Genomic DNA, 25,026 nt, shown 5'->3' with positions numbered 1-25,026 from the left:
AAGTTTTCCCCATATTACCTTATGTACAACAGAGATGTCGTATTACCTCTTGATACGTTAATGAAACCTCGAAGGAGATATGCGGGAGAAGATCAACACAAGATCACCCCTTCAAGAACAACATAAAGCTTTCCTGCTAGTACATCGTAATATGAAGGAAGCCAAGAAGAAACAGAAAGCTCAGGCCGATAAGAAAAGCAAAGATGAAAATTTTCAGGTAGGTGACCCTGTTTACCTTAAGAACAACAGAAGACAAAATAAGTTAGATAAAAAGTGGTTACCATATTATCGAATCATTGAGCAGAAAGGACCAGTTAGTTTCGTGGTGAGAGACCAATTGACTGGATTAACCACCAAATGCCATGCACGACAATTAAGACTGGCAGATATTTCGCACTGGCCCCTTTCACAAACAACTGAAGATGGTGGAAGAACTCTAAGAAAAACTAACTATGTGGTGCCACCGGAAGATGAATCGTCGTCAGAAAATGAAGACATGCAACCAGAACCATTGGAAAGAGCTATACAGTCCAAACAATGGGAAAGAGAAGGATCTTCAGACGAAGAGGATATTCCCCTAGCGGAACTTCAAAGACGTATAAGAGCTAAGAATATCATGGATGATCAGCAGTATAAACACGAAAATGATCAGATCGTAGATTCAGAATCGGATGAGACCCATGAGTCAAAACAATGTGATGAAAATAGTGGTCAAGACTATGAAATACCCTTAGATAACCCAAATGTACCCTTAGATGAAAATATGGAAATAGATGAAATAGCCCCTAAAGTAGGTCTAGGCTTCAAACCAATTCCTAAACCGCGTAAACTAATCCCTAAGCCCCGTAAGGAAAATAGCAAACAAAGGCATACTGAGGATTGTTTGGCTATTATGAAGCAATTACTCAATTTAGTAGGATAAATAAGTTATATTATCGTATGCTGTAGATGTAAATAATCGTGAATGTGCTTAGCTTTGTATATATTGCACGTTTTTAAAAAAGATATGACAGGATGACCCCCTGTGACATAAAAACATGTATTGAGATACGCCGACTAGCAAACGCGGACATAACACCTCGGTTATTTGTATGTATATGTGGAGTTAAAGAGACTTAACATATACTCGAAATACATGAAACAGCGACTAAGTAAAGAAACTGTAAGACTAATTTTTGTAAGTGATTTAAGATAATTCGTAAAAACAATCAAATTTTGCGATCAACATCTTGAGTTTGGGACAAGGTTGTTCAGGTTTTCATGGTTTAATGTCTTATGACTAAAGATATTAAAATTGTCCCTATGAATGCACTAATGGCGGAATTGCCAGTAATTAATTTGCAACCCATGAAATCCTTGTCTTGGGTGGGAAGCCCCTGGTTTTATGTGTGTTTAACTTTGGCAGTAACAATAACGATAGGACTTTGTATTAAGAAACGTAAAACTATTAAAAAGTGGGGTGGTATATGCTGTAGTGGTTGCTGGACAGGTTGTCGAAAAAGGGGTTGTGACGGAGATAAGAAAGGTTCTTCCAAAGACACTGTATTTTGTTGTGAGAATCCAGAGAAAAGGACCTCTAGCGACATTATTGAACTTGAACCAATCCCGAAAGTCACTAGGATCCAAGAGAAACCCCGACGAAGCGGAAGAATCGCAACTCGCAAATTGACCAGTAACACGGGGACAATTTCGACTAAACTAGCACAACAATTTCTTGGAGAGGAGGAAAATGAAGACTATCCATGGACCAAATACTATCGACCGGACCCAGAGCTGGCACGTAAATACCTGGAAGAGAAGGCCGCGATGTCTACGCAACAGAGGAACGCAGGAGACGCTCCGCGAGAAGTCGCCTCGCCATCCGCGCCGACCCTCTATCCACGGGTGCCGATGATGGATGAATAATTAAGCTACAGCCGCGAAGAAGTTGTGTATTCCTTTTGAAAGGATTGTGAAATTTAGCGAAAATCAAAAAATGTGAAATGTGTTAAAGTAGAAATGTGCGTTATCTTGTGCTAATATAAATCTTGTATTTGGTGATTCACTCTGGAGAACTTCAGGAAGAAACCGATGGACTCCGAACCTATGACGCAAACCTCACCCCTAAGAAGGAAGAGATATTTGGTGAACTTACAAGCATGCACTTTGTATATACATGTGACATCAAGCTTAACCATACTTAGTATTACTTTGATGATGAATTACGATTATTTTCATCTTGATCATTATTGTCATACTTTATTCATTATTGTTTTCATGGTCGTAATGCGATATAATCAAACAACTATATATGATTTTATGTATACATCCTGGTTATAGATTTGTTTTTGTAGATGAATGATGTTCCAAGCCGGAGGTGAAAACATGTCACTTGTTACTATCTCTTAACATAGATGTTCTGACTGGTATGTCACTAGGAAGTTCGTCTGATCAAGGGTAGATCAAGGACGCTTTCCTATTCCGGGCGCCAGGCATGAGAAATCTCCCTTCGGGATATTTCTTTTGTTTGGGGGACGTATGTAAACAGATAGCCATGCTATGACCTTGAATTGCTAGTATTACATAATGGTCACTGTGATATTTATGTGTACCTAGATGCTGCGCACTGAATGGTGTTAATGATAATTGACAGAATGAACTCTGTGACTCTTGTAGCAATGCGTAGTATTCCTAAATGATGTTATGAAACCAGGTGCATAATACGGGCATAATAATATCCAAATTGAGAGTTTAACAACATGTGACATATTTGGCGATTCTGTGTCTGCAACGATGGCTCTAGTACTCTATATTGAGTCATGTATTGTGTATTCTATATATTAACCTTTGTAACCTTTTATGCCGTGTATGAATGAACGTATTGTGAGTAAGTGATGCCTCATACTAGGTGGGGGACTCCGAGACCCAGGACTCGGAGACTCACATCCTGCATCCAGACTCTTTGATTGGCAGTTTTGACGGTTTTGTTACTTTATTTAGAAATAAACTATTAATCTTAATTTCGAACACTAAACGTTCACTCATGATCGTCGTATATGGGCCGAACTAGTCAAAACTGTCCATCATAAGTAAAACCTTATATATACCCATATGAAATGAGATTGTGCAGACTCCTGATTTGTGCTGCTATTAGCTGATGTAATTGTAACTATACGATCACGCTTAATAAAACCGCTAAAGAAAGAAATACTGGACTTGTCATCACTAAGTTTGAGCTGACCCTCAATTACACCTGCTTTTAAAACAGTGTATTTTATTTTTAAATCATGTTATGATTGTTTATGAAAACAAAAACAAATCATGTTTAAAATATTGTTAGATTATTTTAAACATTGTAGAGAATACTTTTTATAGACTTGTTTTCTAATTACTTATTAAAACATTTTCAAAACTGTGTTTTAACTTTTACCGCATTAATGTTATTTTCACATAAATCACTAGACTGAAGAGAATTTTTAAAACAATGTATATTGTTAAGACTTATGTTTTATGAAAATTATGTATAGCAGTACGTTTTTGAAATGCCGTCAAGATACAGTAGATTTTATAAGTATGTGTGTAACATTTAAAGTAAAGTATACCCGATCATTAATCAATCATGCATGTTTTATCGATACAAGAAATATTTAACACTAGGAGATGATTAGCGGCGCTATAATATACATATATGGTGTGTGGATTTGTGTCTTCTAATATGAGTACAAGTATTATGGTATGATTACAAGAAACAGAAATTTGTTTTAACATGATTCTTTGTGTACTTTATTTCTTTCTTTGCGCAAACATCTATTCCCGTTGCAATCGGTCTATTTGTTCCTCTGGATTTTTTCCAAACAATTACAAAGACAAAGAAAAGTAAAGAAATTTTGATTTGACGACAACTGTAACTCAACCATCAGTATCTAGAAGAACCCAAAACAATCCTGTAACCATATTTTAAAGTTATCCTATTTACGATAAGAAGTATTTCATTCACTATGCCAAATATCAGACTATCGAGTAAGTAAACACGAATTTTTGTTTGCAGTGTTGTCCCGCTCTTTAAACTCTTTTCAGTGAATATTGCGATCTGGACTGCAATTGCTGGGCTGAAAATTATGGCATCATATACATGTAAACAGCACGTCTTACTGCCATGATAACTGAAAAGCGTTGTATACTGTAAAATTCTGTTGCACGGTAACTTTCTTGTTAAGGTTTATGTAAGCAAACGCTTAAAATACCATGAATTGAAGATTAGCACATTTTAAATACGCAAACTGAAATAAAAGAATAAAATGAAGACTTAAAAACTTATTATTTTATTGTCATTTTTTCAATAACAAATTGGCTCGCATTCAATATATCTTCTTCAAACAAGAAATACACTTACAAGAATGGGAGTTTTCGTTTCATATAAACTGTTCTTAAACTCTAGCACAAATTACAATGACACTCTAATGGGCTTCAGAGAACACGAATGCCCCCTCATTAAATTAATTCATTTTTTTACATTATCCTCCATGCTTGAAAACTAAAATTAACTACATTTATTCATCATTTACACAATTTCACTTTAATACACAATTACTCATTTATTTAGCAAATCAAAACACTGCAAAAATCAATATTTTTTGTAATTCATGTTCGACAATACATGTTTGAAACAAATTCAAGTTACACAAACTTTGGGATGCAATCACAATACAAAGTAGGTCGTCACCATATTGGAAAATTCTCCCGCGTTATTGTTTTCATCTATGGATCTTAACATTATGGCTACCCACTTCATCTTGGTGGGAAACTGTACAGTGACGGTTTCAACTTGACCTGCCTCCTTAGGTTTCCCAGAGGTATCTCCAAGCATGTCTTCCTTTACTAACATTCCCTTCTTAGGATTGAGGACAAGAGCTGTTCCATTGGTGTTGTAACGAATCTCGTATGAGGAAGCTGAAATGCGTTTGAAATTGCAATTTGAAGGATATCGTTAATCAATTGGCATACATGCACGACATTTTATTTTTTCATATAAAGAATACCTCTGCCGTTGTCTAGGTCACTCCCAGTGGCTGTCCAAGACAGAGACACCTTTCTATCCTTTCTGTTCACCCTGGTAACTGTTAAATCGTTGATTCTGGCGGGGGGATAATCGTATCCACCAGACAAGCTGTCCCAGCGATAGTCCACGTGGAATTCCCCTGAGGATGTGGATCTCTTTAGACGATGTCTGAGTGGTATCTTCTCTGTACGATAATCCAGTCTTGGTGCATGGAGATCATGCTGGTCATCTTCTGAAAAAGTGGAGTAAAGTTAAGCTTTTGTAACTTTCCATGTGACTTTTAAATTTTACGCTAAGCTGTAGGTTGTTTATTTTGGTTTGTCCCTAAATTTACCCGTGTCTTTTTCTGTAGGTAGTTGTATTTCGTAAGTCCTGTGAATTTCTGAGTTGGTCAAAACATCTTCTATCATAACCTCTACGTAATGTCTTCCTTGAGATTCAATTTCCGTGAAAGAATTGGAATAGATTCCATCATTTTTCATTATATCGAAGCCTAAAAGATAACAGATTTCCAATCTAAACAATCTTAAACTAACTGATATTTGCGGCAAACGAGTATTCATAAATCTAAGCATATGAATGTGAAATTACAACATATATCAAACAGTTCGACAACACTTTAAGCTTGTAGCAGGTGTTCCAAAAAGCACGACATAAAAAAATCTTACCGCCACCGGAATCTCTAAGTGGTATCACGGCTACTTTCCTGTCCTCGTGGTACACATGCGCAGTAACGTTTGCGTTCACCACCGGATGTCCCCCATTCATTACCTCAGCGTACACGCCTACACGCGGTGGGGAGTGTTCGTGAAACAGTTTCACCCAGGCGTTTGTTCGAATTGGAACCTCGTCCTCCAATATTATAGATTGTAACATGACCAACACATTTATCGACTCCTTATTTGGCGCCTTATTCTTTATGGTAATGGACCATTTTCCTTGCTATGTAAAGTGAAAAGGGAAAAATCGTTAAAACCTCTTTAAAGGTCATATTCCAAACTGTCTGTATAAATAGAAACATACCTCATTATGTGATACTAAACTGGTAAGTCTAATATATCTTAGTTTCCTATCTGTTGACTTGTATACACATTCCGAGCCATTTGGCGCCACGACTTGTACAGAGGGTTCGGAGGTCGAGTAGTGCAGTCGTATCGTCAGTTCGCCGCGAAGTGAATCATCCAGACTGAATTCCGAATGGTATGCTGTGTCTCCATCAAGCTCAATGTTGTCGTTTGAAATCTAATTAATTGGGTTATTTTAAAAATTTACGGTAAATATCTATCAACCTTCATTTAAGCCTTGAAATTTGAAATTCTACATATTGAAGCTACCTGTACAGACACGTCCTTTTCATCGTGTAATTTGTCCGACAAGCGTTGAACCGCATAGAAAATGGACCTCTGGTTCCTTGATTCAGCATGTCCACCTGCAAAAGAATTTAATCGGTGTTCATGTATATGTCTTTTAAGAACGTTGTGAACTATTTTACTTTGAAGCTGCACGGGTTCTACCTTGTAATCTGGTTTCCTTCATATTATCTATTCCATTCTCCCCGCAGTGGATGAAGTGCGGTGTAATGCCTGTGGTTGCCATCTCTTGCAGAACTTCTGTCTCAAATCCTGATTGGTTGTTGCAAGAAATGACAATCAGATGAAATTCCATGCCTTCTTTGGTTGAATTGCTCTTCTTAAGAATCTTAAAGATAAAAAATAAAAGTGAAAATGCCTATTTGAATACGCTTACCATGGATAGTGTTGGTTCTGGGGAAAAAAATTGTAAATATCTACCTCAATCCCTCTTCGAATTTGAGACTGCATTGTAGACAGAGAATAAAAATGGTCGATGCTTTGTAAAGAGGATTTTACAGCGGCGGACCTTCTGCTCCGCATTCTAGTGCCTTTTCTATGAGCAGCATTGGTGATTAGAGCTACTTTGGTATAATCATCAAAGCCTTCCGTCAGAAAGTGGTCTACTGCCTGGTGAAGCCGCAGTCTTTTATGAAATTCCTTTAACAAGTTGAAAATTCGTGTTTAAAAAACTATGTATGTTTTAAAAATAGGGTATGATTTTCTTAAAAACAGCTCAATAAATTATTTGATTTACTTTAGTTGTTTTTAATTTTTTTAAAAGTCGTGTTAACTATTCTTTTAATTTTTTCCCTACAAATCAACAAGATGTTGCTGTAATGGAAATTACGTTGATACTGTACTTCAATTCTATAAGTTTCTCAAAGGGAAATTTTGAAATCTAGCTATATATGGAGGTGTAATGAAATCAACACCCAATGTACATGACTGTATTTCTCCTCTACCCTGGCCACGTACCTGTGGCGGGTCGAGGACCACGGCCAGACGCCTCCGTCTCCGAGAGGGCGCCCTGAAAACAATGAACTGGGGCGTTAGCTGCGAGTCTGACAAGGAGCCTGGTGGATTGGCGTTGTTGAGGAAGTCGGGCGTGTTGCTAATGATGTCCCACGTGCTCCGGTGGCTACACAGTCTATTTTGGCGGTTCGGGGGTTCCACATTGTGGCTAAAATGCCCCGGCGTCTGGTCATCGTCGCAAAAATCTTTTATCTGTAATATAACAGAAATTACTGTCTAAATCTTTTTTCAGTGTAAAATACAGTGTTCTATATTTATGGCATAACAAGAAATTCATACAGCACAACGTTATCACAAGTACATATATATCCATATTTTAATCTTCAAAGTTATACTTAAACAGAATTGCACGTAAAAAAAAAAAAAAGGTACGATACAGCTGCCAGTGCATGTAAACAGTAGCAAGTAGCAGGTACTATGTTAAAACTAAAACATGTACTTGCAATATACACACAAAAGTCAAATGCAGTAAATTATAAGCTAAAAGTAAATTGGTATATGTACATGCAAACTATACTCATTGATAATACGCGCTAGGTAAATTACTACATTTACATGAAATACCTACCTTCTGTTTTTAAAATCAGCATTATATATATATATTATTTCACACTATTACATATAAATGTTACATATACTTGTTAACATTGCAGTTACATAACTAACACTATACGGCAACTACGTTATAATATGTAATACATCCACACACAGATTACATATTTACAAATGAAACAACAGCGTGCAGTGGTATTATCTGGACATAATCAAATCTCAAATACACCACAGGTTATACATAAAGTTACAAGTAGCCCATAACACTAACTCTAAGATTACATGTTATGTAACAAATAATGCTTAAGTTACAAGTAGGCAGCCAAAATTATGCTATTCTACAATTATACGGTAATCAAAAGATATGTATAAATCTGTAAAAGTACTCGGCAAAAAGTTACACTTCGATTACAAGTTATTCAAACATAAAAGAGATTAATATAACATGTAATACATGCACGCAGAAAACTGTTGTTGTTAGTAATGTCAACACAGATTGTGGCGAAGATTATCTGTGTTAATCCAGCATGTAGAGGAATTACCTCTTGTATATATGAGTGGTCCATCATTGACGCTGTTCCCTGGTTGTGGGAGGGATAGGGGTAATAAACACATCCCTCCGGGAATTCGCCAGTGTCAGGGTCTATAGAATCATAAGAACAAAGTTGGATACCAGACTGAGTCTTTTTCATAATTCGTCCGCGCAGTCCGGTGGTACACCGCACGGGATCCGCCCTACCGACTGTTGTAGAGAAATAAAACTGGTTCTCTCCAGGGTTGGGGTACTCTTCAAACACCCCATACCAATACTTGGCAAACTCGTGAACCAGGTATTTTTCTGCAATATAATGCATTATTACAAGCTTTTAGTCTGATATATAACGAGAATAATTACTTTGAAAATGCCAAAGTATTCAACTAGTCGCCCAGTCAGCAAAAACAGATTTTTTTTAATGTTGAAGTATAAAACGAAGTGAAGTTGCAATTTCACTGAAGATTGAGCAAATATTACCATTTCATGATCATCCGTTGTAATAATAAAAAGACTGCCGTGTACATTGGTCAATATGTACTGATACTTACCGGGTTTACCTTGAACCAGAGGATGTCTGCTATTAAATAAAACGTCCGTCCTTAACTGTATATGTATTCCCCTGTGTCCGCACCCCGCGTAGCTCCTGGTCCGGGGGTAGCTCCTCCGGGAGACGGAGGAGGGGTCAGATATAATAATGTCGGCGTCTCTGAGATTAACACTGGTGGAGTCCTTGTCCGCCAGTCCGCTAGACCACGTGCTTGGAATGAGGAAGAACACTTTCCGAAAATACGCCCGATGTCGAGTTGCTGAGTATAATACTTTTGATGAATCCGTTATTATTTTCTGCAAAATTAATCAATCGTTCGTGCGAATATATTGTCGTTATCAACGAACTAAAATTTGGTAGATTAACATAGAACTTGTGTTTTTCACTAATAAAGAGAAACAGATTAACAAGTTGATTTTTTATTCAAAAATATGCAGTATTTTAATATTTGTTCTTTGTAAGCATGTTATGATATTTTAAAAATGGTAATTGTTATAAAACAACAGAATGACGAAAACGGGATATGGTGAATAAAACATGTAATATATAGATCAATACCAGTTTTCGAACGTTATTTTTTTCTATCATATATCAACAATATAGAGATGAATGGGTTACCTTTAAACTAGTAAGCATCTGGGCATTCTCTTTGACACTCTCGTGGATAGCGACCACCACCAATTCGTATCCATTGTTTTTTATTCTGATATGGGTCCCCGCGGAGTGTTGAAGGGTGACAACAAATATCAACAGTAGATACAAAAACTTCATGTTGAACTCGCAATCTTAGTTCACTGACACTTTTTTGTTTTTAAAATACGGCAGTAAGGTTGAAGGGTCTAACTTTGTTATTATCTTGGCAACACCGGCATCATGGTCACGTGGTTGTGATAGTTTTCCCGACCCCGGTATGCATATCCTGTACCGTGTGTATCATACCTATCCCTTCTCGCTGTTTTCTTACGAAGCAACGCGTTAAATTGTTTATTGCAAACTACTAGTAAATAAACAATAATATCTTCATCTTAAAAGTTTTTGACGATACCAGTAAATGGTGCAAGATTTATATTTTAATATTCGATATCATATTCTATAATGTATACAACGTACTATGATATTGTAATAAATATTATATTCCTTTGAAACACCACAAATAAAATCACAAAATATTTGAAAATGTGCAAAATAAGCTAATGCAAAAAAATGTTTAATATTTCAAAATCGTGTGTGCTATTTTAATATATAATATATTCTAACGTAAAATGATATCAGAGTATATAGCTTAATCTTCTGAATAAAAAACTTTTTAAAAAAACTTTAAAATAAGATGTTATATAATTACATAAGCTGTTAGACTTACCTCCCTGACATACTGATGGTCCATCATTGATGCTGTGCCATTTGCTCTGAAGGGATAAGGAATATACGCACATCCTGCAGGAAACTCCCCTGATTCAGGATCGATAGAGGAAAAGAGGCAGTAACCCTGAGCATTTTTTATGATTCCACGAAGTCCTACCGTACATCTGACCGGATCCAGTCTACCGTATGTGGTCGAAAAGTAGAACTGGTTTTCCCCGGGGGACGAAAATTCCTCAAACACCCCGTACCGCAGCTTCGCAAACTCGTGAACGATGAACTTCTCTACAAGTTGTCAATGAGAAAATTAGAGATTTAATGTTTTTCACATACTGTTAACGTATTTTATGTGACGTGTACAAAAAATTTTGTGGAAATTGATTTTAAGTCAAAGTTTAACATGTATCTTATTTGGCCCATCTCTTAATTTTATAATCGCATGCCGGTATACTTTACTCAATTGGCGGAAATTGTTAACGTGCAAAATATAGTGCACAGCCAAAAGTAATACGATTACAATTACAGAAAGTGGATACCCGGTGATCGCTGAACAAGGGGGTGGCTGTTACTGAAGATGTCGGTCAACAGTTGGGTATGGAATCCTTGGTGACCACACCCTGCGTACATTCTGGTATGAGAAAAGTTCCTTCTGGTGCTCCTAGGCGCCGAGAAGATGATGTCGGCCCCGCTTATAGTAACGGAGGTGGAGGGTTTGTATTCCGGCCGGTTGGTCCATGTATGTGGGAGGAGGAAGAAAATCTTCTGGAAGTAGGCTCGATTCCGAGTGGCAGTGTACAGGACTTTAGAGGCCTTGGTAAACGTGGTCTGGATACAGAATCAGTATTAGTTTCAATATCAATTGTCTATATATTTTTTATGGTAAACGTGTTTTTAAATATATATAAGTGAGATGGAAATATAAGTAATTCTATTCATTAGACACATTCTCACTCAAACTAGTTCTCTTATCTTTTTCCGATTTAATTATACATGTTGTTGGCGATCCTACACTTTTAATGATCTTGCACTTTTAATCAATCTCGAAATGACTTTTCTTTTGACAGGTCTACGAACTCGTCTATTCTTGCTTCTTTGACTACAACTGACGTATCTAATAATATAATACATAGGTAATGATATACGTCCTTGTCCTCTATGGATAAATCTTACTATTACTCTGACTACTATTGATACATCTCCTTAAATTGCCTTCTACCGATACACCTGACTATTACTTTAACTACTTCTGATTCAATTCCTTGTTTTCTACTGATACATCTAACTATCACTTTGACTTCTACTGCATAATACATCTCCTTGTCGTCTACCAATACATCTGACTATTCCTCTGACGACTCCCGATACATGTCCTTGACTTCTACCGATACATCTTACTATTACTTTGACTACTACTGATACAACTCTGTCTTTTATCGATATATCTCACTATTACTTTCACTGCTACTAATATATTTTATAGACTTCCACTTAAAGGTACATTTTACATCTGCTACTGATACCATTCATTTTCTTATTCATCTTATCGTCTACACTATTGATACATGTACATTGATTGTCTTCTCTGATACATCTGATTGTCTACCATTGATCCATGATTACCAACTTTTTAAACATTTGACTGTCTACAACTAATATTGATACACATATAACTGATTATCACCAATACATCTACATGACTAATACATCTACATGACTAATACATCTACATGACTAATACATCAACATGACTAATACATCTATATGACTAATACTTCTACATGACTAATACATCAACATGACTAATACATCTATATGACTAATACTTCTACATGACTAATACATCAACATGACTAATACATCTATATGACTAATACTTCTACATGACTAATACATCAACATGACTAATACATCTACATGACTAATACTTCTACAACTCATCGTCTACAGCTGATGTATCTGTGATACATTTGATTGTCCATTGTCCGTACCTTGATTTTTTCAAACAGAGCGGGATTGTCCGGGACACTATCGTGCACCGCCACCACCAGTAGTTGATATCCATTGTTTGTGATTTTCAAATGGCTCTGAGTCTCTAAAGCACAGGCACCAGTCATCAAACACATGAATAATAAGAATTTCAGAAGTTCCATACTTTCAACAAGTGTAAGCACCTAAATGGCGATGAAATAAGTCTGATACTTGTAAGATAAATTATTACGCAACACAACATCCAAAAATTGTTTATTGCCTAGACACTGTGAAATTCTGTCAAGTCTGATCAACTGTTTTGTAAATGAACCGATTGACCACGAAGTTTGACGCTGAAAATAGGACAAACGCAAATAAAGAATGTACATGAATACAACTTGTTTTATGTCTATTTTAGATCTTATAACAGCCAGTAGAGAGTAAAGTATCACTACGCAGCTTCAATATTCAAATTACCCCATGCATTCTCATAATCATTCTTTACTTTTACTAGATCTGTATGCATGAGTCAAGGAGTAGATTTATACGCAGATTTTTCTAAATCGTTAACAAACATGACAAGACTAATATCCCGTACAGCTAGCCTGGTAAAAATGGGCGCGATGCGAATGATAAATACTGGACAATATGTTTGACCCGCAGATTTTGTCAGGTGGGGATTTTGGAATACCATTGATATTGATTACTTTCAAAAAATGTTCATATTTGTTAAAATATAAATATTATCTCGATTTATTTAAATTTCTCTACTTTTCCTACCTTGATCTTGCATTTGATAATTTGTAAATATTATTTTTTTGTACCTCATGTGTCCTTGATATGGTTTGAGAGAAATAAACATTCATACATTAGAAGGACATATGATGACCGTCAGAAGTAACTATATATATTTTTAAAAACCATTCCCTGTAAATCTGACCAGGTAAAAACACGAAGACTATGTTCTTGTGATAAATGTGTCACTTTCAATTCCATAAGTTTGATATCTCAAAACATTTTTACCAAAACAAAGTACCCTGTTATATAATCTTAATGTGCACATGGTTAACGTCAATATGTAAAATAGTTTTGTGAATGTAATTAAGTTTGTATGGAACGTATAACAGAATTTGATATTTGTGTTATTCCCAATTCAAAGTTCAAACAAGGTCATTAAAAACAATGTTCATATCAAAACAAGTCGAATAAGGTTTTATTTTTAGATGTTGGAGATCTTTTTGCAAATCTTCGTTACTAGAACTTTGTGGTCTTTATTTTTCTAATATGAAATCATGGAACTGTTAATAATTTTTAAATAATTATTTTGCGCATATGTACTAAACAAAGTTTGTATAACAGAATATCAGTGAAAAATTGCATTTTCAATCATTACTGATGGAAGCAAAAATTCATACAAGGATGTGAAATAAAGATGGTAATTTTTCAAATCGTAAAGAATAAAAGATAAAAATAGGCAAGCTACATGCAACACAACCCAAGCTAACACATAACTTGACTATGCTACACATAAATGACTATTAAGAATGCATAAAATAAAACTAATAATAATGAGCATTACTCTACAAAAAATATTTTTATATCAAAATCTTATCAAAATCTTTTGCAGATATGGACATCCATCGTGTTTTTATAAACTACACGTACAAAGTTTTGTTAATTCCGTTCAGCAATTGTTGCACTGACAATATATCTCAGTAGATGTTCAGTATTTGCCAAAATTCGAATATTCCAAGAAAATAATGGAAACAGAATTTCCTCCAAATGCCCATCTACACATTATATCCTTACCATAAAACTATTCAGTGTTTCAAGAGAGTTGCGCTGACAGTTTGTGACGTAACCACAATTTGAAAGTAAAAATTCCCAAAATGGTACATAATTCACATCTACACAATATGTCCTTATTAATTCCTAAATTACTGTAAATTAGATTACGACGAGTTGTAATGACACTGTTTCAGACGTTTTCTTTTCCATATTGGTCGAAATTCCAAAGTCAGAAAGGCAAATCCCGTCAAAAATAATGGAATTTTCTAACATTATGTACAACTACACATGATGTGCCTTTATCTGGTGAGTTTCTTGAAATTCTGTACACCAATTTAAGAGGGTCGGATGGTCGTGTCAATTCTTTAAGACATCTGATGCTGGTCAAATTTTTTAAGCTAAAAAGGGGCAAAATAAAATCCACAGAAAAATAGTAGAATCAGGACTTTCTGTGAATATCCAATTCTACACATAATGTGCTCAAAATAACCTCATAGTTTTATGTAATTCTGCTCAGTGGTAGAATGATACATGTAGTTGTGCCAATTTATTAAAACCTAGAACTAAGACTTGTGAAAAACAATACCTCTTCAACTTATTGTGCTTCTCTAATGGTCAAGAACATAATTATGTTTATTTTCTACTTTAATCCTTTTTTAAAAATGCAAATGAAGCTGCAAAAGTTTGCATATGATTTTTACCTCTAGATATGTTTTTAGCACAAAATCAAAAACACAAATGTCAAATAGTCAACTTTAATAAATATAATAAAAAAGAGTCATAAGAATAACAAAAACAAATATCACATATTAGTGCATTGTATATTTACTGATAATAAAATATTCAGCTGCAGGCAAGAAGGATTTCTTAAAAATAAGAAATTATTAAACACATATTATTCATGAAAACAGAACAGCCATCCCTACCAAATCATCCTAGGGTCAGTTTATAGAACAGCCACCCCTACCAAGTATCATCCTAGGGTCTGTTTATAGAACACCCACTCCTACCAAGTATTATCCTAGGGTCTGTTTATAGAACAGCCACCCTTGCCAAGTATCATCCTAGGGTCTGTTTATAGAACACCCACTCCTACCAAGTATCATCCTAGGTTTGTTTATAAAACACCCACTCCTACCAAGTATCATCCTAGGTTTGTTTATAATGAACAGCCACCCTTGCCAAGTATCATTCTAGGGTCTGTTCAGAGTTATCTTAAATTTTTTTTTATCATTGAGGTCAATAGGAATTTATTTTAAAGGGGCATAAACGAAATAAAAAAAACAAAAGAATTACAAAAACATGGATGACTTTAGCTGTAACTACTGACTACATAATGTGCTAGTGTAATATTTTGCAATGTTTGAGTAACAAAAAATTTCATTTCCATAAAAATAACTATTTCTTAGATTGATTTTATCTTCTTCCATGCTTGAAATTAGACATTTAAGATTTAAGAATGCGAGATTTTCACATGTTGTTGTGTGAAGTTAAATCTGAAGATATTCAAGATAGTGAGCTTTCACATTAACGCTGCAATGAGCAGACTGCAGTGTTGACTGCAGGTCTTCAAAACACTACAGTCACAAGTAAATCGCAGGTACTTGGCAAAAACCAATCTCACAACTTTAAAACCTTTTTCAAACATTAAGAAGAGATCAAACACTGAACGTTTCAACAGGTCTCCATTATTCACTCTTTCTGTGAAAGGAACTCTTTCTCTCTTCTGGCAAAAGTTTCTGCTACCAACAGAGGGAATATCAAAGTGGCTTCCCCATACACCTGCAAAAGATTCATTGTTATTTGGAAGATAATTTGGTATGTCAATGCTTCAATCTCCATTTCAAGTCAATACATGGTATTAATACTTGAACTATTCATTTGTTTTGGAATGAATAGGCACCTTCTACTCACTTTGACAGGCTTGGCTGTTTTCTTGATTTTCCCCCAAGATACTGCTTCATCAGGACTTGCTCCAGCATCACTTCCATCAAATTCAGCTGCAGTGTTCACAAACACACTGAAGTCAGCACCATTTCTCTGAAATTCATAGAGCATTTGGTTTGGTTTTTTAATTCTTTTCTGATTTTTAAAACAAATATTTTGCATGTTTTGATATTCCAAAATTTGAAGTTTCTGTTAAAACTGACTTTAAAAATCACAGGAAAATTTTCAAAGTTGAAACTTTTTGGGGTAATTTTGATAACTTCCTTTTTTTCTGTTACGACAAGTATCTGATTGTGACAAACTTACCATCAGATTGGCATTACAGATGTGATGTTTGATGACTCCCCCTCCTAGAATTATCATCCCTGTGTTGGCAGCATATACTGCCTGACTGTTCACCCGACGGATATCTGAAAATAAAATTGTATTGAACCATCTAAACATATTTTGCTTTATTTTCTAAATTATTATATCGACATGTTTCAATAACTTATACAGTATCATTAACTTATACACATGCAATTTTAAATTACATAAAAGAATTTTCAATTGTAAGAAATAAACATCACAAGTCAAAAATGGTTGAATTTCCCTTACCTTCCACAATATCCAGAACCAAGCCCGGGTTTTTGAAGGAGTGAAAGTAAATCATATCTCCTATAGATCCATCAGTGAGGGCTGGACAGAATACTGGAATGTTGTTCTGAAAAAAGTGGAGAGAACTGGAAAAATTAAAGAATGTTCACTATTCAAGGTCATTATAAGGTAAACCATCATCTAAATCTACTATTTACATACTTTTTTTAACAAATGTTAAAACTGACATAAATTTTCAACATCACATTCACACATTTGTTGGTGGGCTTACCTTGTAGGCCCAGTAGTACACAGACTCAGGGTTGTCGATTTCCTTTCCTAGTCGAGCAATCATCTTGCTTGGAGTCCACAATACACCCTGAATTAATGCAAAAATAGCTGCTAACAATTTGGATAAATTAAATACAACATCACAAGGCAAACAACACAAAAGCTCAGTATAGCGTATAGTCATAAACATAGGTGATTCTTTTACATATTGTCATCACAGCTTTTGTACTAACTCCTACCATTGTATACAGACACACCATTTCTGCTCCAGTTAATTTCTACCCACCTCATTTTTCTGTTCCTCCAACATTTTGTCTAGAATGGGCATTAGCCAATCTTCAAACAGGCAGTAGTTTTCATTTGGTACCAGTAGATTACCAATCCTGTTTATTCCTCTCTCCCTAAGATCACTTCCCTTCAGAGAAAAGTCCCCTAGGTATGTAGGAGCCAGACATTTAATAAAGTCCTCTTCTATTCCACCAGCTGTTGAAACAATGCAGTCAACCTATTCAAATTAATTACACAGAACTTTAAAAAAACTATGTCAAATTAAACAAAATAACCTTTTCAGGTTTTGAAAGAGAATAAATCTTTTAAAAATATTTTTTCTTTCGAAGTATGTTAATACAAAAGCTCAGTATAGCGTATAATATTATACATCATATTTTCATACATAAGTCTATCATCACTGCTTTTGTATTACCAAAGTGAACTGAAATTAATGAAGTCAATGTTACTTTTATCCTCTAAAATTACTGAGGAAGTTTCATGTATTCAATTGTGACTATCAGATGTGGAAGTACTAACCATATTGTGTTGAGCCAGGTACCGGAAGGTCTCTCTGATCCCAGAGGAAATCAGGTTAGATGTGTAACCCAGGAAGATGGTACAATTGGATTTCTCTCTGTTACAGGGGTTCAGGTTCACCTCATCAATCTTCTCCTCAGGTAGAGGGGTTATCTTGCAATCAATCTGCAACAGATGGTTCGACCTTACACTTGTGATTCTATAAGGCATATACTGAAACTCTGACCACAATTATTTTGAAAGGCATGACACAGTCACAGGAACTTTTTAATATATTTGTGTTTTGAGGTTGTTAGAATTCATTAATATTTCTTATTTCATTCATGCAAAAAAGTGGCAAGATTTTACAAGACCTTTTTTTAGGTGGACATGATACAATGGTTTAATTTTTTTTTAACTTCAAGAAATATGTTTTGGATAAATAAAGAATATTTTTCAGTACTTACCATTTTATCAATCTGTTCCACAGCATGGCCAAAGTTGCTTGCCTGGAATCCGGACCTGGCATAAGACTGCAGTAATTTATGGTAATTGACTCCATCATTGAAGTCGTAACCTTTGACTGTTCCCACCTCTTGTGGAATTTTCTCACTCTTGACTAGAACTGCATCTGTTGCTAGCTTCGGGGGCTGTTCTTCCATTTAGAACTACAAAATATGATCAATGAAAAGAGGTAATAAACTACCAGCTATCACCTTATTTCTGATCTTTATTCATAACCAAACGAAAGTATATATCATTATTCTCTAAAAAGTAAAGATGCTTGGGCTTAAAACTTGAACATTAAATCAAATATTCTCTACAATAAATAACAGAAATAGTTGTCTTCATTCACTCACCTAGCTTAAAAATATATGTACATGCAGTGATGGTCTGTTTTCTATACTTACTTTTGGGAATACATACTGGTATTTTTTTCTACCAATAATTACACTATGTATGGTAACTACTCTTCCATATCAAAACTGTCTACTTGAATATTATCTACACAAGTAAATGACCAAATATGACTTAATATTGGTAATAATAAATATACAAGTACATGTAATTCTGGTCTGAGCAATATCAGGTGTACTTGTTAATACCGATCACCTCTCTCCAACACCTCCCCCTGGGACGACTGATCAATACTCAAACTTCTTGTATGTCATAAACAATTAGTTATCCTATCTAGCACAGACAACAACTCCGATAAACTCTGCACATTAACTTTCCAAGTATCTTTTTCACACATTAGACTTGTGCACTTGTATGCAGAATTTAATATAAACCTGATATTAAAGTGGTATTAACTTGTGTATCATATCATCATGACACTACAGCCAAGAGGAAAAAAAACTTCAAGACCTGGTAAGTTTGTCTTTGATGTGTGTATTATCAATGATCAAGTCAGATGAGGGCAAATGATGATCACAAATGGATATTTCTTGCATTGATACAGTTAATCTTTATACGCTGCCATCTTATTGTTTAAACAAATAAACCATTTAAACTCTCTCCATTGCCTTGTAATATTCTTGTTAAAAAGATAAACTTGATGAGTTTTATTTAAATCTAAAAATAAAACAGTCTAATTATAGGACTACTTCATATTTTGTCAATAGAATTTAAGCATAGCGGTACTTTGTCATTTAAAATCTGAGAAAACAAATGCAAAAAAATGCAAAATTCATGGAACTTGTTGAAACAACTCACAGAGGACAACTAAGTATACTTGATGTAGTCAAATATCTGCTCCTGATTTGAACCAATTTTTAAATGGTATTGTATCAAAATCAAATTCTTATAAACTTTATACAGAGGATATCTATCTTATTCATATTAATCTTGGTGTATTAGTCAAAATTGTCAAAAAGGTTTTTGTGTAGAAAATGATTGACATCACAAAATTGGGCTAATTCCCGCAATTTGCAAACAAATGAAAATATTGTCAATTTTCCTTCATACTTAGCCTTTGATAGCATAGAGTGCAGGTCTGTTCAACTATGATGAAGAGGTTCTCTGATCCTTAGCATCAAAGTATTTATTTCCTTCTAAAAATGTTACTGGTATTTATCCTTTAAACTTTGTAAATGAAATTTTTTGACGGTACCCATGCATTAAACAAAGTTACTGCAATTTTGGCCACAATGAATATAATGGAATAAATAATGTCTACAAGTTTAGATCAAATTAGAAAAAAAAAGTTGCACTGGTGCATCGGTGGCTCAAACCCCTTTATTTTAAGGTAGTAGGTCTTCATAAAACCACTAAGCAATGCATTTCTTTGATTGGTTTAGCTTATTATATAAACATTTGTCCATATGAAAGGCAAATTTATGGCACGAATAAAAAATTTCTAGATAATATAGGTTATCCAACATTGCTGAGGAACAGAAATTGTTAAATAACATATCTTTTTATTCATATAATTATTGTATATTCTTTATTTGCACAAGACATACATCTTATGGCATAGGTTATAACATATAAATAATAGCAATATTGAAATAATGGTATGGTACATGTACATGTAAAGTACATTGACAATGTATATAAAATAAAATTTTACTAACAGGCAAAAAAACAAGAGAAATTTTTCTTAATTATCATGAATATTGAAAGCTAGATGGAGATACTTCCCGAAATTACACAGTTCTTTAAAATTTTGAACACTTAATAATTGTATAAATTTGTATACAGAAGGATTTTTCCAATAATATTTCTTAATATATTTAACTCGGATTTCTCTATACTGCTGACATTTCAAAACAAAATGGATTTCATCTTCAATATCTGAACAAAATTTACATACGCGTCTTTCTTTTGGTACATTACTGTGTCGTCCACTTTCAATTGCAAGTCTATGAGATGACAATCTAATTCTTGTAATTTGTTTCTTATATGTAGAAGGTATTGATTTTGTTAAATAATATTGTTATACACATCATAGTTAAAAATGGTACTTAAGCAAGCCTGCGCTTGACGTTTCCCAGTCAAAAAACTGCAGAAAACACCCATACTTTGGACCAAAACATCAAAATAAGACAATCTTCATGACCTCATTTCTACATATGACATTACTGTGGTTAGAACATAAAACATATTATTTGTAATATGGACTACTGTAAAGTCATGTGTATAGCTTGCAACTATGATTAATATGCACCCCTATAAGTGAGTAAAAAATGCTGAAAAATCTGTTATGTATAATAAGCACCCCAAAAAATGTAGAAACTTTTTAATGATTTTTTTTAAATCATTGATCTGTATGCCTTAATAATTAAAAAAAACATTGAAATCTAGAGGCCTGTTCAACAGTGTGAGCACTCCTGAGCGCTCGCCAATTTCCCTATATCTGCAACACAAATTTGGCGAGAGCTCGCTCTGTTGAACAGGCCCCTGGCTGGTGTAGTGAGGTACCTTAATAACATAATAAGCTACATAGCTGATTCAAGCAGTAGCTAAATTGAGATATTGTACTGAACCTGTAAATTGGGAGATCACAAAGGCAAATGACAACCAATATTAGAGTACAACCATCAAATGGGCTATGTTTAACCTGAATTCACCCTATTCGAGAACAATAAGATCGGTGCCCTTTGGTGCTAGCTATATGTCCTAACTTTACCAAGCTTGCATGGATGGTGCGTCATATAATATTTATCATTTTATGCACTTGACATGCTTGAATGCTGATTCTGATTCATAGGAAAGTAATTAATTAAATTACAATTACTTACTGAAAACCTTCAATTAAATTACCATTACAAGGATTTTCAAGTGTAACATTAACAATTAGATTATAGCGAGCGCAGCTCGCCGGCGCGCAGCGCCGGCTAGCGAAGCGAGCTCTAAGAACCAGTGTGCGCGGGAAAAAGAACGAGCTAAACCTACAGTTCATCAAACAAAAATTTTTGTCTACGTCCCATAATGCTCTCTAATGTTTTCACCCGTGGTGCTATGCCAAAAATGGCCGACTTTTAACTCGTAATTTACGGTGACTTAAAGTTTGAAGACACGTTTTGAGTACCGCATATGCTTTGGCGAGACTCAAAAGATTTGTTACATGCTTCCATACCTTCGTATTGAGTCGAGAAACGTAAACAAACACGAACAAAGTCATGGATGACGTCACAGTGCACTCGCGCTATATTTCCCGCGATAAATTTTGAGGTGGATCAAACATCTGTAATGGTGTACTGGCTATTTCAGTATAGCATGTATAGTCTGCGATACCTGCCTCATTGACATATGATTTTTTTAAAACCTTTTTTTAATATAGAGATATATATATATATATATATATATATATATATATATATATATATATATATATATATATATATATATATATATATATATATATATATATATATATATATATATATATATATATATATAATAGCAAGAGCCACACTTTACTGTCATATCGATCCATTTTTAAAGTACATATGTACTTGTGCATGCATGTACAGTAGGCAGGTAAGTATGTGAGTAGGGAGGAAGTAAACAATAGGACATTTTGAACTAAATAAAAAGGAATAAAATGAAAAAATAAACAGGTAAAAATATTATGTAGATATTGCATATAGTCAGACCTACACACCTACAAACAGGTACCATGCAGGCTCTCTCTCTCTCTCTCTCTCTCTCTCTCTCTCTCTCTCTCTCTCTCTCTCTCTCTCTCTCTCTCTCTCTCTCTCTCTCTGGGTAGGGGGTTTTGCTGTATGTATCATAACCATTAAAATTAGTACCTTTGGCATACTTATTGTAGAGCAATATTCTCTCAAAAATTCTTTGACGTTGGTTGATATCTAAATAAAACTATAAGTTGACAATGATGCAAGGTACAGTATGTGTACTTCTTGCTGCGCTCGCCAGAACGGTAGCACCGTAAAACATATTAATTACTTTGCAAATGTAACAATTAAATTACACATTACATTTGGAAAAAATACTTTTATCAAATTAAAAATGAAAATTTACTAAAGATTTAGGAATATGTTGCCAATCTTTCAATCATGATTGAATACTTAAATTTGGTAGGTTAACTTCAAAATTAACAAGTTCGTCGCATGAAATGTTACTTACTGAAAGTACGTCTGTCGAATGTCTAAGGGTAATTCAACATCATCGCTTTCGGTCTGTGGCGGAAAATTTCACAAACTGGAGAAACACGTTTTCTTGTTCAAGCGCACGATTGACTGAGATTTAAACTCTCTAAATAAATCCTCATTTTCAATTCGTTTATTCTTTTTATGAATAAAATCAATCTAAACTAAGCAACAAACATTATTTGTAATACTATTTCAAACTGATGTAGATTTTATCAAAAACTTTTTCTCTGATCGATGTTGTAAGTGACCATTTACTTTCTCTTTGGATTGGAGAGTGTTGGCGATGCTACCACAACAAAATGTCGACAAGTGATGTTAGCCTTCCAGTTTTGGATGAAAACGAGAAGAAAATAGTGAATGAATTCTGTCATCTGTTAGAAAAGTCTAAGCAATTATTCAACGGATTAAGGTATGTGCATTTGCAGTAAATACGCTTGAAATTTAAGACAAATAAATTATGCTAATGATCTCCCTATAGAGTTCTTACAATGAGTTCGAATTTCCTCTGTTGTTCTTTACAATTTTAGTAAAGTCTATATTTTGCACAAATTTAAGATATTTTATAAACGAATGATCTATGATTTTTTTTTTCTTAAAAACAAATAATGCTATGGTTATGAAGCATATATTTAATAAGTTGAGAGTGTCAGGAGAAAACGTACCCTAGAAGTATGGTAGGTTTCCTCTTGAAATAACGTACCCCAGGGAAATCATACCCAGAATGTGAAATAATTATAAAAATTATTTTAATACTCTGAGCTAGATGAATGCATGAATTACCTCAAAACTGTACTGGCCTAAGCAGGTCCAATACAGCCTCTTGATTTACCTTTATCGTGTATATAGCTTAAATAAGATAAATTATTTAATAAAACTATGCAGGATAGCTTGATTTACCTATTTTGTCAAACATTTTTCTTAAATGTGTTATTTGTTAAGCATGTATATAATTGTCCTTTAGTGCAGTGATAGTTCTCATCTTTGAACTGTTCTGTAATCATTGAATGCATGTAAACATTACCCATCAAACTGTGTCTCTTTCAGAGACTTTGCACTTTAAGTTTTAAAAATTTATAAGGGCAATTGATTCATGACCACATAGTTACTTCTTGAATAAAATATAAAGTAGTTCAGTTATGGTAAACAAGATAATTCATTGGTAATAATTCTGCACAATTGTAAAGAAATCATATTTGTCCACGCCTCACTGCACACAATGTGGTGAACAGTTACTCAATGGAAATATATTATTTGCTCAAAAGTGCATGTTCAAAAGCTGCATAGCTAAATCTATTTTTGATAAGGGTTGCTTTCAGAATATATTAAGTCTTTTCACTTTGGTAACATGACAAACGATGTTTCCAATATACATGTTTTACTTCATATTTAACACTTCTTGGATTCAACAAAGCTGTTGATAAACAGCATTTAGTGCCACTTTGCATATTTTTTCGCCCATATATTATTCAATCTTAATTTCAGCAAATAAATGTGTTGAACTTGTGCATTGTGTAGGCCTATACTATGAACAGCTAGGTCATATTTATGTCTTTGTTTCTAAATTTGATAGATGTATTCTCTCAAGTAACAAAATAATCATCAGCATCAAAACTATTTGAAGGAAAGCTTTTTTGATGTTTTTATAGTGTGTGAATTATCACAAATGACAATTCACACCTTGAGATGCAATGTTTTGAGTACAATTACTCATTCGCTTAAATAGACATTCATGCATACATTTATGTAGGCATATTTGCTAGCCAAGGGTTTAAGATCCACTCTGCTCCTCTACAACCCTTGGCAGACTTAGCCAATGTTTACAGAAACAGAACGCAGTCTAGCCTATGGAACGCCTCAACTGCCTCATAGAACCACCGCATAGTGTAGTATCATCATATAATGAAGTATCAGCATGCAATGTTGAACTATCAGCATGTAATGTTAAAGTACCATCATGTAATGTTAAAGTATCAGCATGTAATGTTAAAGTATCAGAACCTAATGTTAAAGTACCATCACGTAATGTTAAAGTACCATCACGCATTCCATACCAGCCAATGAGTTAAATTGGAGCAGCTGAAATACATATTTTTCATATATGAGGTATTAGAAGAAATGGTCGTGTGAAAAAAAGA

General features: G+C 34.4%; 3 protein-coding genes, 1 long non-coding RNA gene and 1 other non-coding gene across 9 annotated transcripts in view; 2 read left to right on the top strand and 3 right to left on the bottom strand.

The window, feature by feature from the left end:
* Positions 1 to 4,285: 4,285 nt before the first annotated feature.
* On the bottom strand, positions 4,286 to 12,683 carry LOC128191216 (calcium-activated chloride channel regulator 4-like). 4 transcript variants are annotated; one of them, XM_052863308.1, is made up of 14 exons: positions 12,404 to 12,683; positions 10,952 to 11,240; positions 10,488 to 10,700; positions 9,058 to 9,315; positions 8,517 to 8,812; positions 7,366 to 7,614; positions 6,829 to 7,047; positions 6,553 to 6,736; positions 6,373 to 6,467; positions 6,062 to 6,280; positions 5,707 to 5,980; positions 5,373 to 5,531; positions 5,019 to 5,270; positions 4,286 to 4,929 (listed from the first exon to the last, which is right to left on the bottom strand). In XM_052863308.1, the coding sequence occupies exons 1-14, from the start codon at positions 12,563 to 12,565 to the stop codon at positions 4,679 to 4,681; spliced, it is 3,120 nt and encodes a 1,039-aa protein (XP_052719268.1). In that variant the 5' UTR covers positions 12,566 to 12,683; the 3' UTR covers positions 4,286 to 4,678. The 4 variants fall into 4 exon arrangements, with proteins under 4 accessions (XP_052719268.1, XP_052719266.1, XP_052719265.1 ...); XM_052863306.1 differs by lacking the exons at positions 8,517 to 8,812; positions 9,058 to 9,315 and having other exon boundaries at positions 10,417 to 10,700; XM_052863305.1 differs by lacking the exons at positions 10,488 to 10,700; positions 10,952 to 11,240; positions 12,404 to 12,683 and adding an exon at positions 9,675 to 10,190 and having other exon boundaries at positions 5,019 to 5,267; positions 9,058 to 9,352.
* A 392-nt stretch (positions 12,684 to 13,075) lies between these two features.
* LOC128191220 (uncharacterized) lies at positions 13,076 to 15,618 on the top strand. Its single transcript, XR_008244427.1, has 2 exons — positions 13,076 to 15,154; positions 15,283 to 15,618. It is a non-coding gene; the product is annotated as an uncharacterized LOC128191220 (long non-coding RNA).
* On the bottom strand, positions 14,913 to 23,024 carry LOC128191219 (deoxyhypusine synthase-like). The gene is made up of 9 exons (XM_052863314.1): positions 22,866 to 23,024; positions 18,239 to 18,439; positions 17,793 to 17,957; positions 17,272 to 17,490; positions 16,987 to 17,073; positions 16,716 to 16,821; positions 16,425 to 16,528; positions 16,086 to 16,211; positions 14,913 to 15,953 (listed from the first exon to the last, which is right to left on the bottom strand). The coding sequence occupies exons 2-9, from the start codon at positions 18,431 to 18,433 to the stop codon at positions 15,864 to 15,866; spliced, it is 1,092 nt and encodes a 363-aa protein (XP_052719274.1). The 5' UTR covers positions 18,434 to 18,439; positions 22,866 to 23,024; the 3' UTR covers positions 14,913 to 15,863.
* LOC128157563 (small nucleolar RNA U54) lies at positions 17,613 to 17,679 on the bottom strand. The gene has a single exon (XR_008239836.1). It is a non-coding gene; the product is annotated as a small nucleolar RNA U54 (small nucleolar RNA).
* Positions 18,534 to 25,026, top strand: part of LOC128191217 (protein SCAI-like) — a 19,144-nt gene continuing 12,651 nt past the window's right edge. The window contains exons 1-2 of one of the 2 annotated variants that reach the window (XM_052863309.1): positions 18,534 to 19,142; positions 23,165 to 23,300. In XM_052863309.1, the coding sequence (XP_052719269.1) occupies positions 19,103 to 19,142; positions 23,165 to 23,300 (176 nt within the window). In that variant the 5' untranslated portion in view covers positions 18,534 to 19,102. The remainder of the gene's footprint in view (positions 19,143 to 23,164; positions 23,301 to 25,026) is intronic. The other variant, XM_052863310.1, reaches the window with a different exon arrangement.

This window comes from Crassostrea angulata, chromosome 7, assembly GCF_025612915.1.
Source record: "Crassostrea angulata isolate pt1a10 chromosome 7, ASM2561291v2, whole genome shotgun sequence".
Taxonomy (NCBI): domain Eukaryota; kingdom Metazoa; phylum Mollusca; class Bivalvia; order Ostreida; family Ostreidae; genus Magallana; species Magallana angulata.
Note: the sequence above shows the minus strand (reverse complement) of the source record. Positions and strands in the feature narration are given on the sequence as shown.

Coding starts and splice junctions, on each gene's coding strand:
- LOC128191216 (XM_052863308.1), bottom strand. CDS start 12,565: ATGGAACTTCTGAAATTCTTATTATTCATGTGTTTGATGACTGGTGCC. Junction 9,316..10,487: donor AGGGGAGTTTCCTGCAGGAT/GTGCGTATATTC, acceptor TATTATACTCAG/CAACTCGACATCGGGCGTAT. Junction 5,271..5,372: donor ACCTACAGAAAAAGACACGG/GTAAATTTAGGG, acceptor CCACTTTTTCAG/AAGATGACCAGCATGATCTC.
- LOC128191219 (XM_052863314.1), bottom strand. CDS start 18,433: ATGGAAGAACAGCCCCCGAAGCTAGCAACAGATGCAGTTCTAGTCAAG. Junction 17,958..18,238: donor TGGAACAGATTGATAAAATG/GTAAGTACTGAA, acceptor CATCTGTTGCAG/ATTGATTGCAAGATAACCCC. Junction 17,491..17,792: donor ACCTGGCTCAACACAATATG/GTTAGTACTTCC, acceptor TAATTTGAATAG/GTTGACTGCATTGTTTCAAC.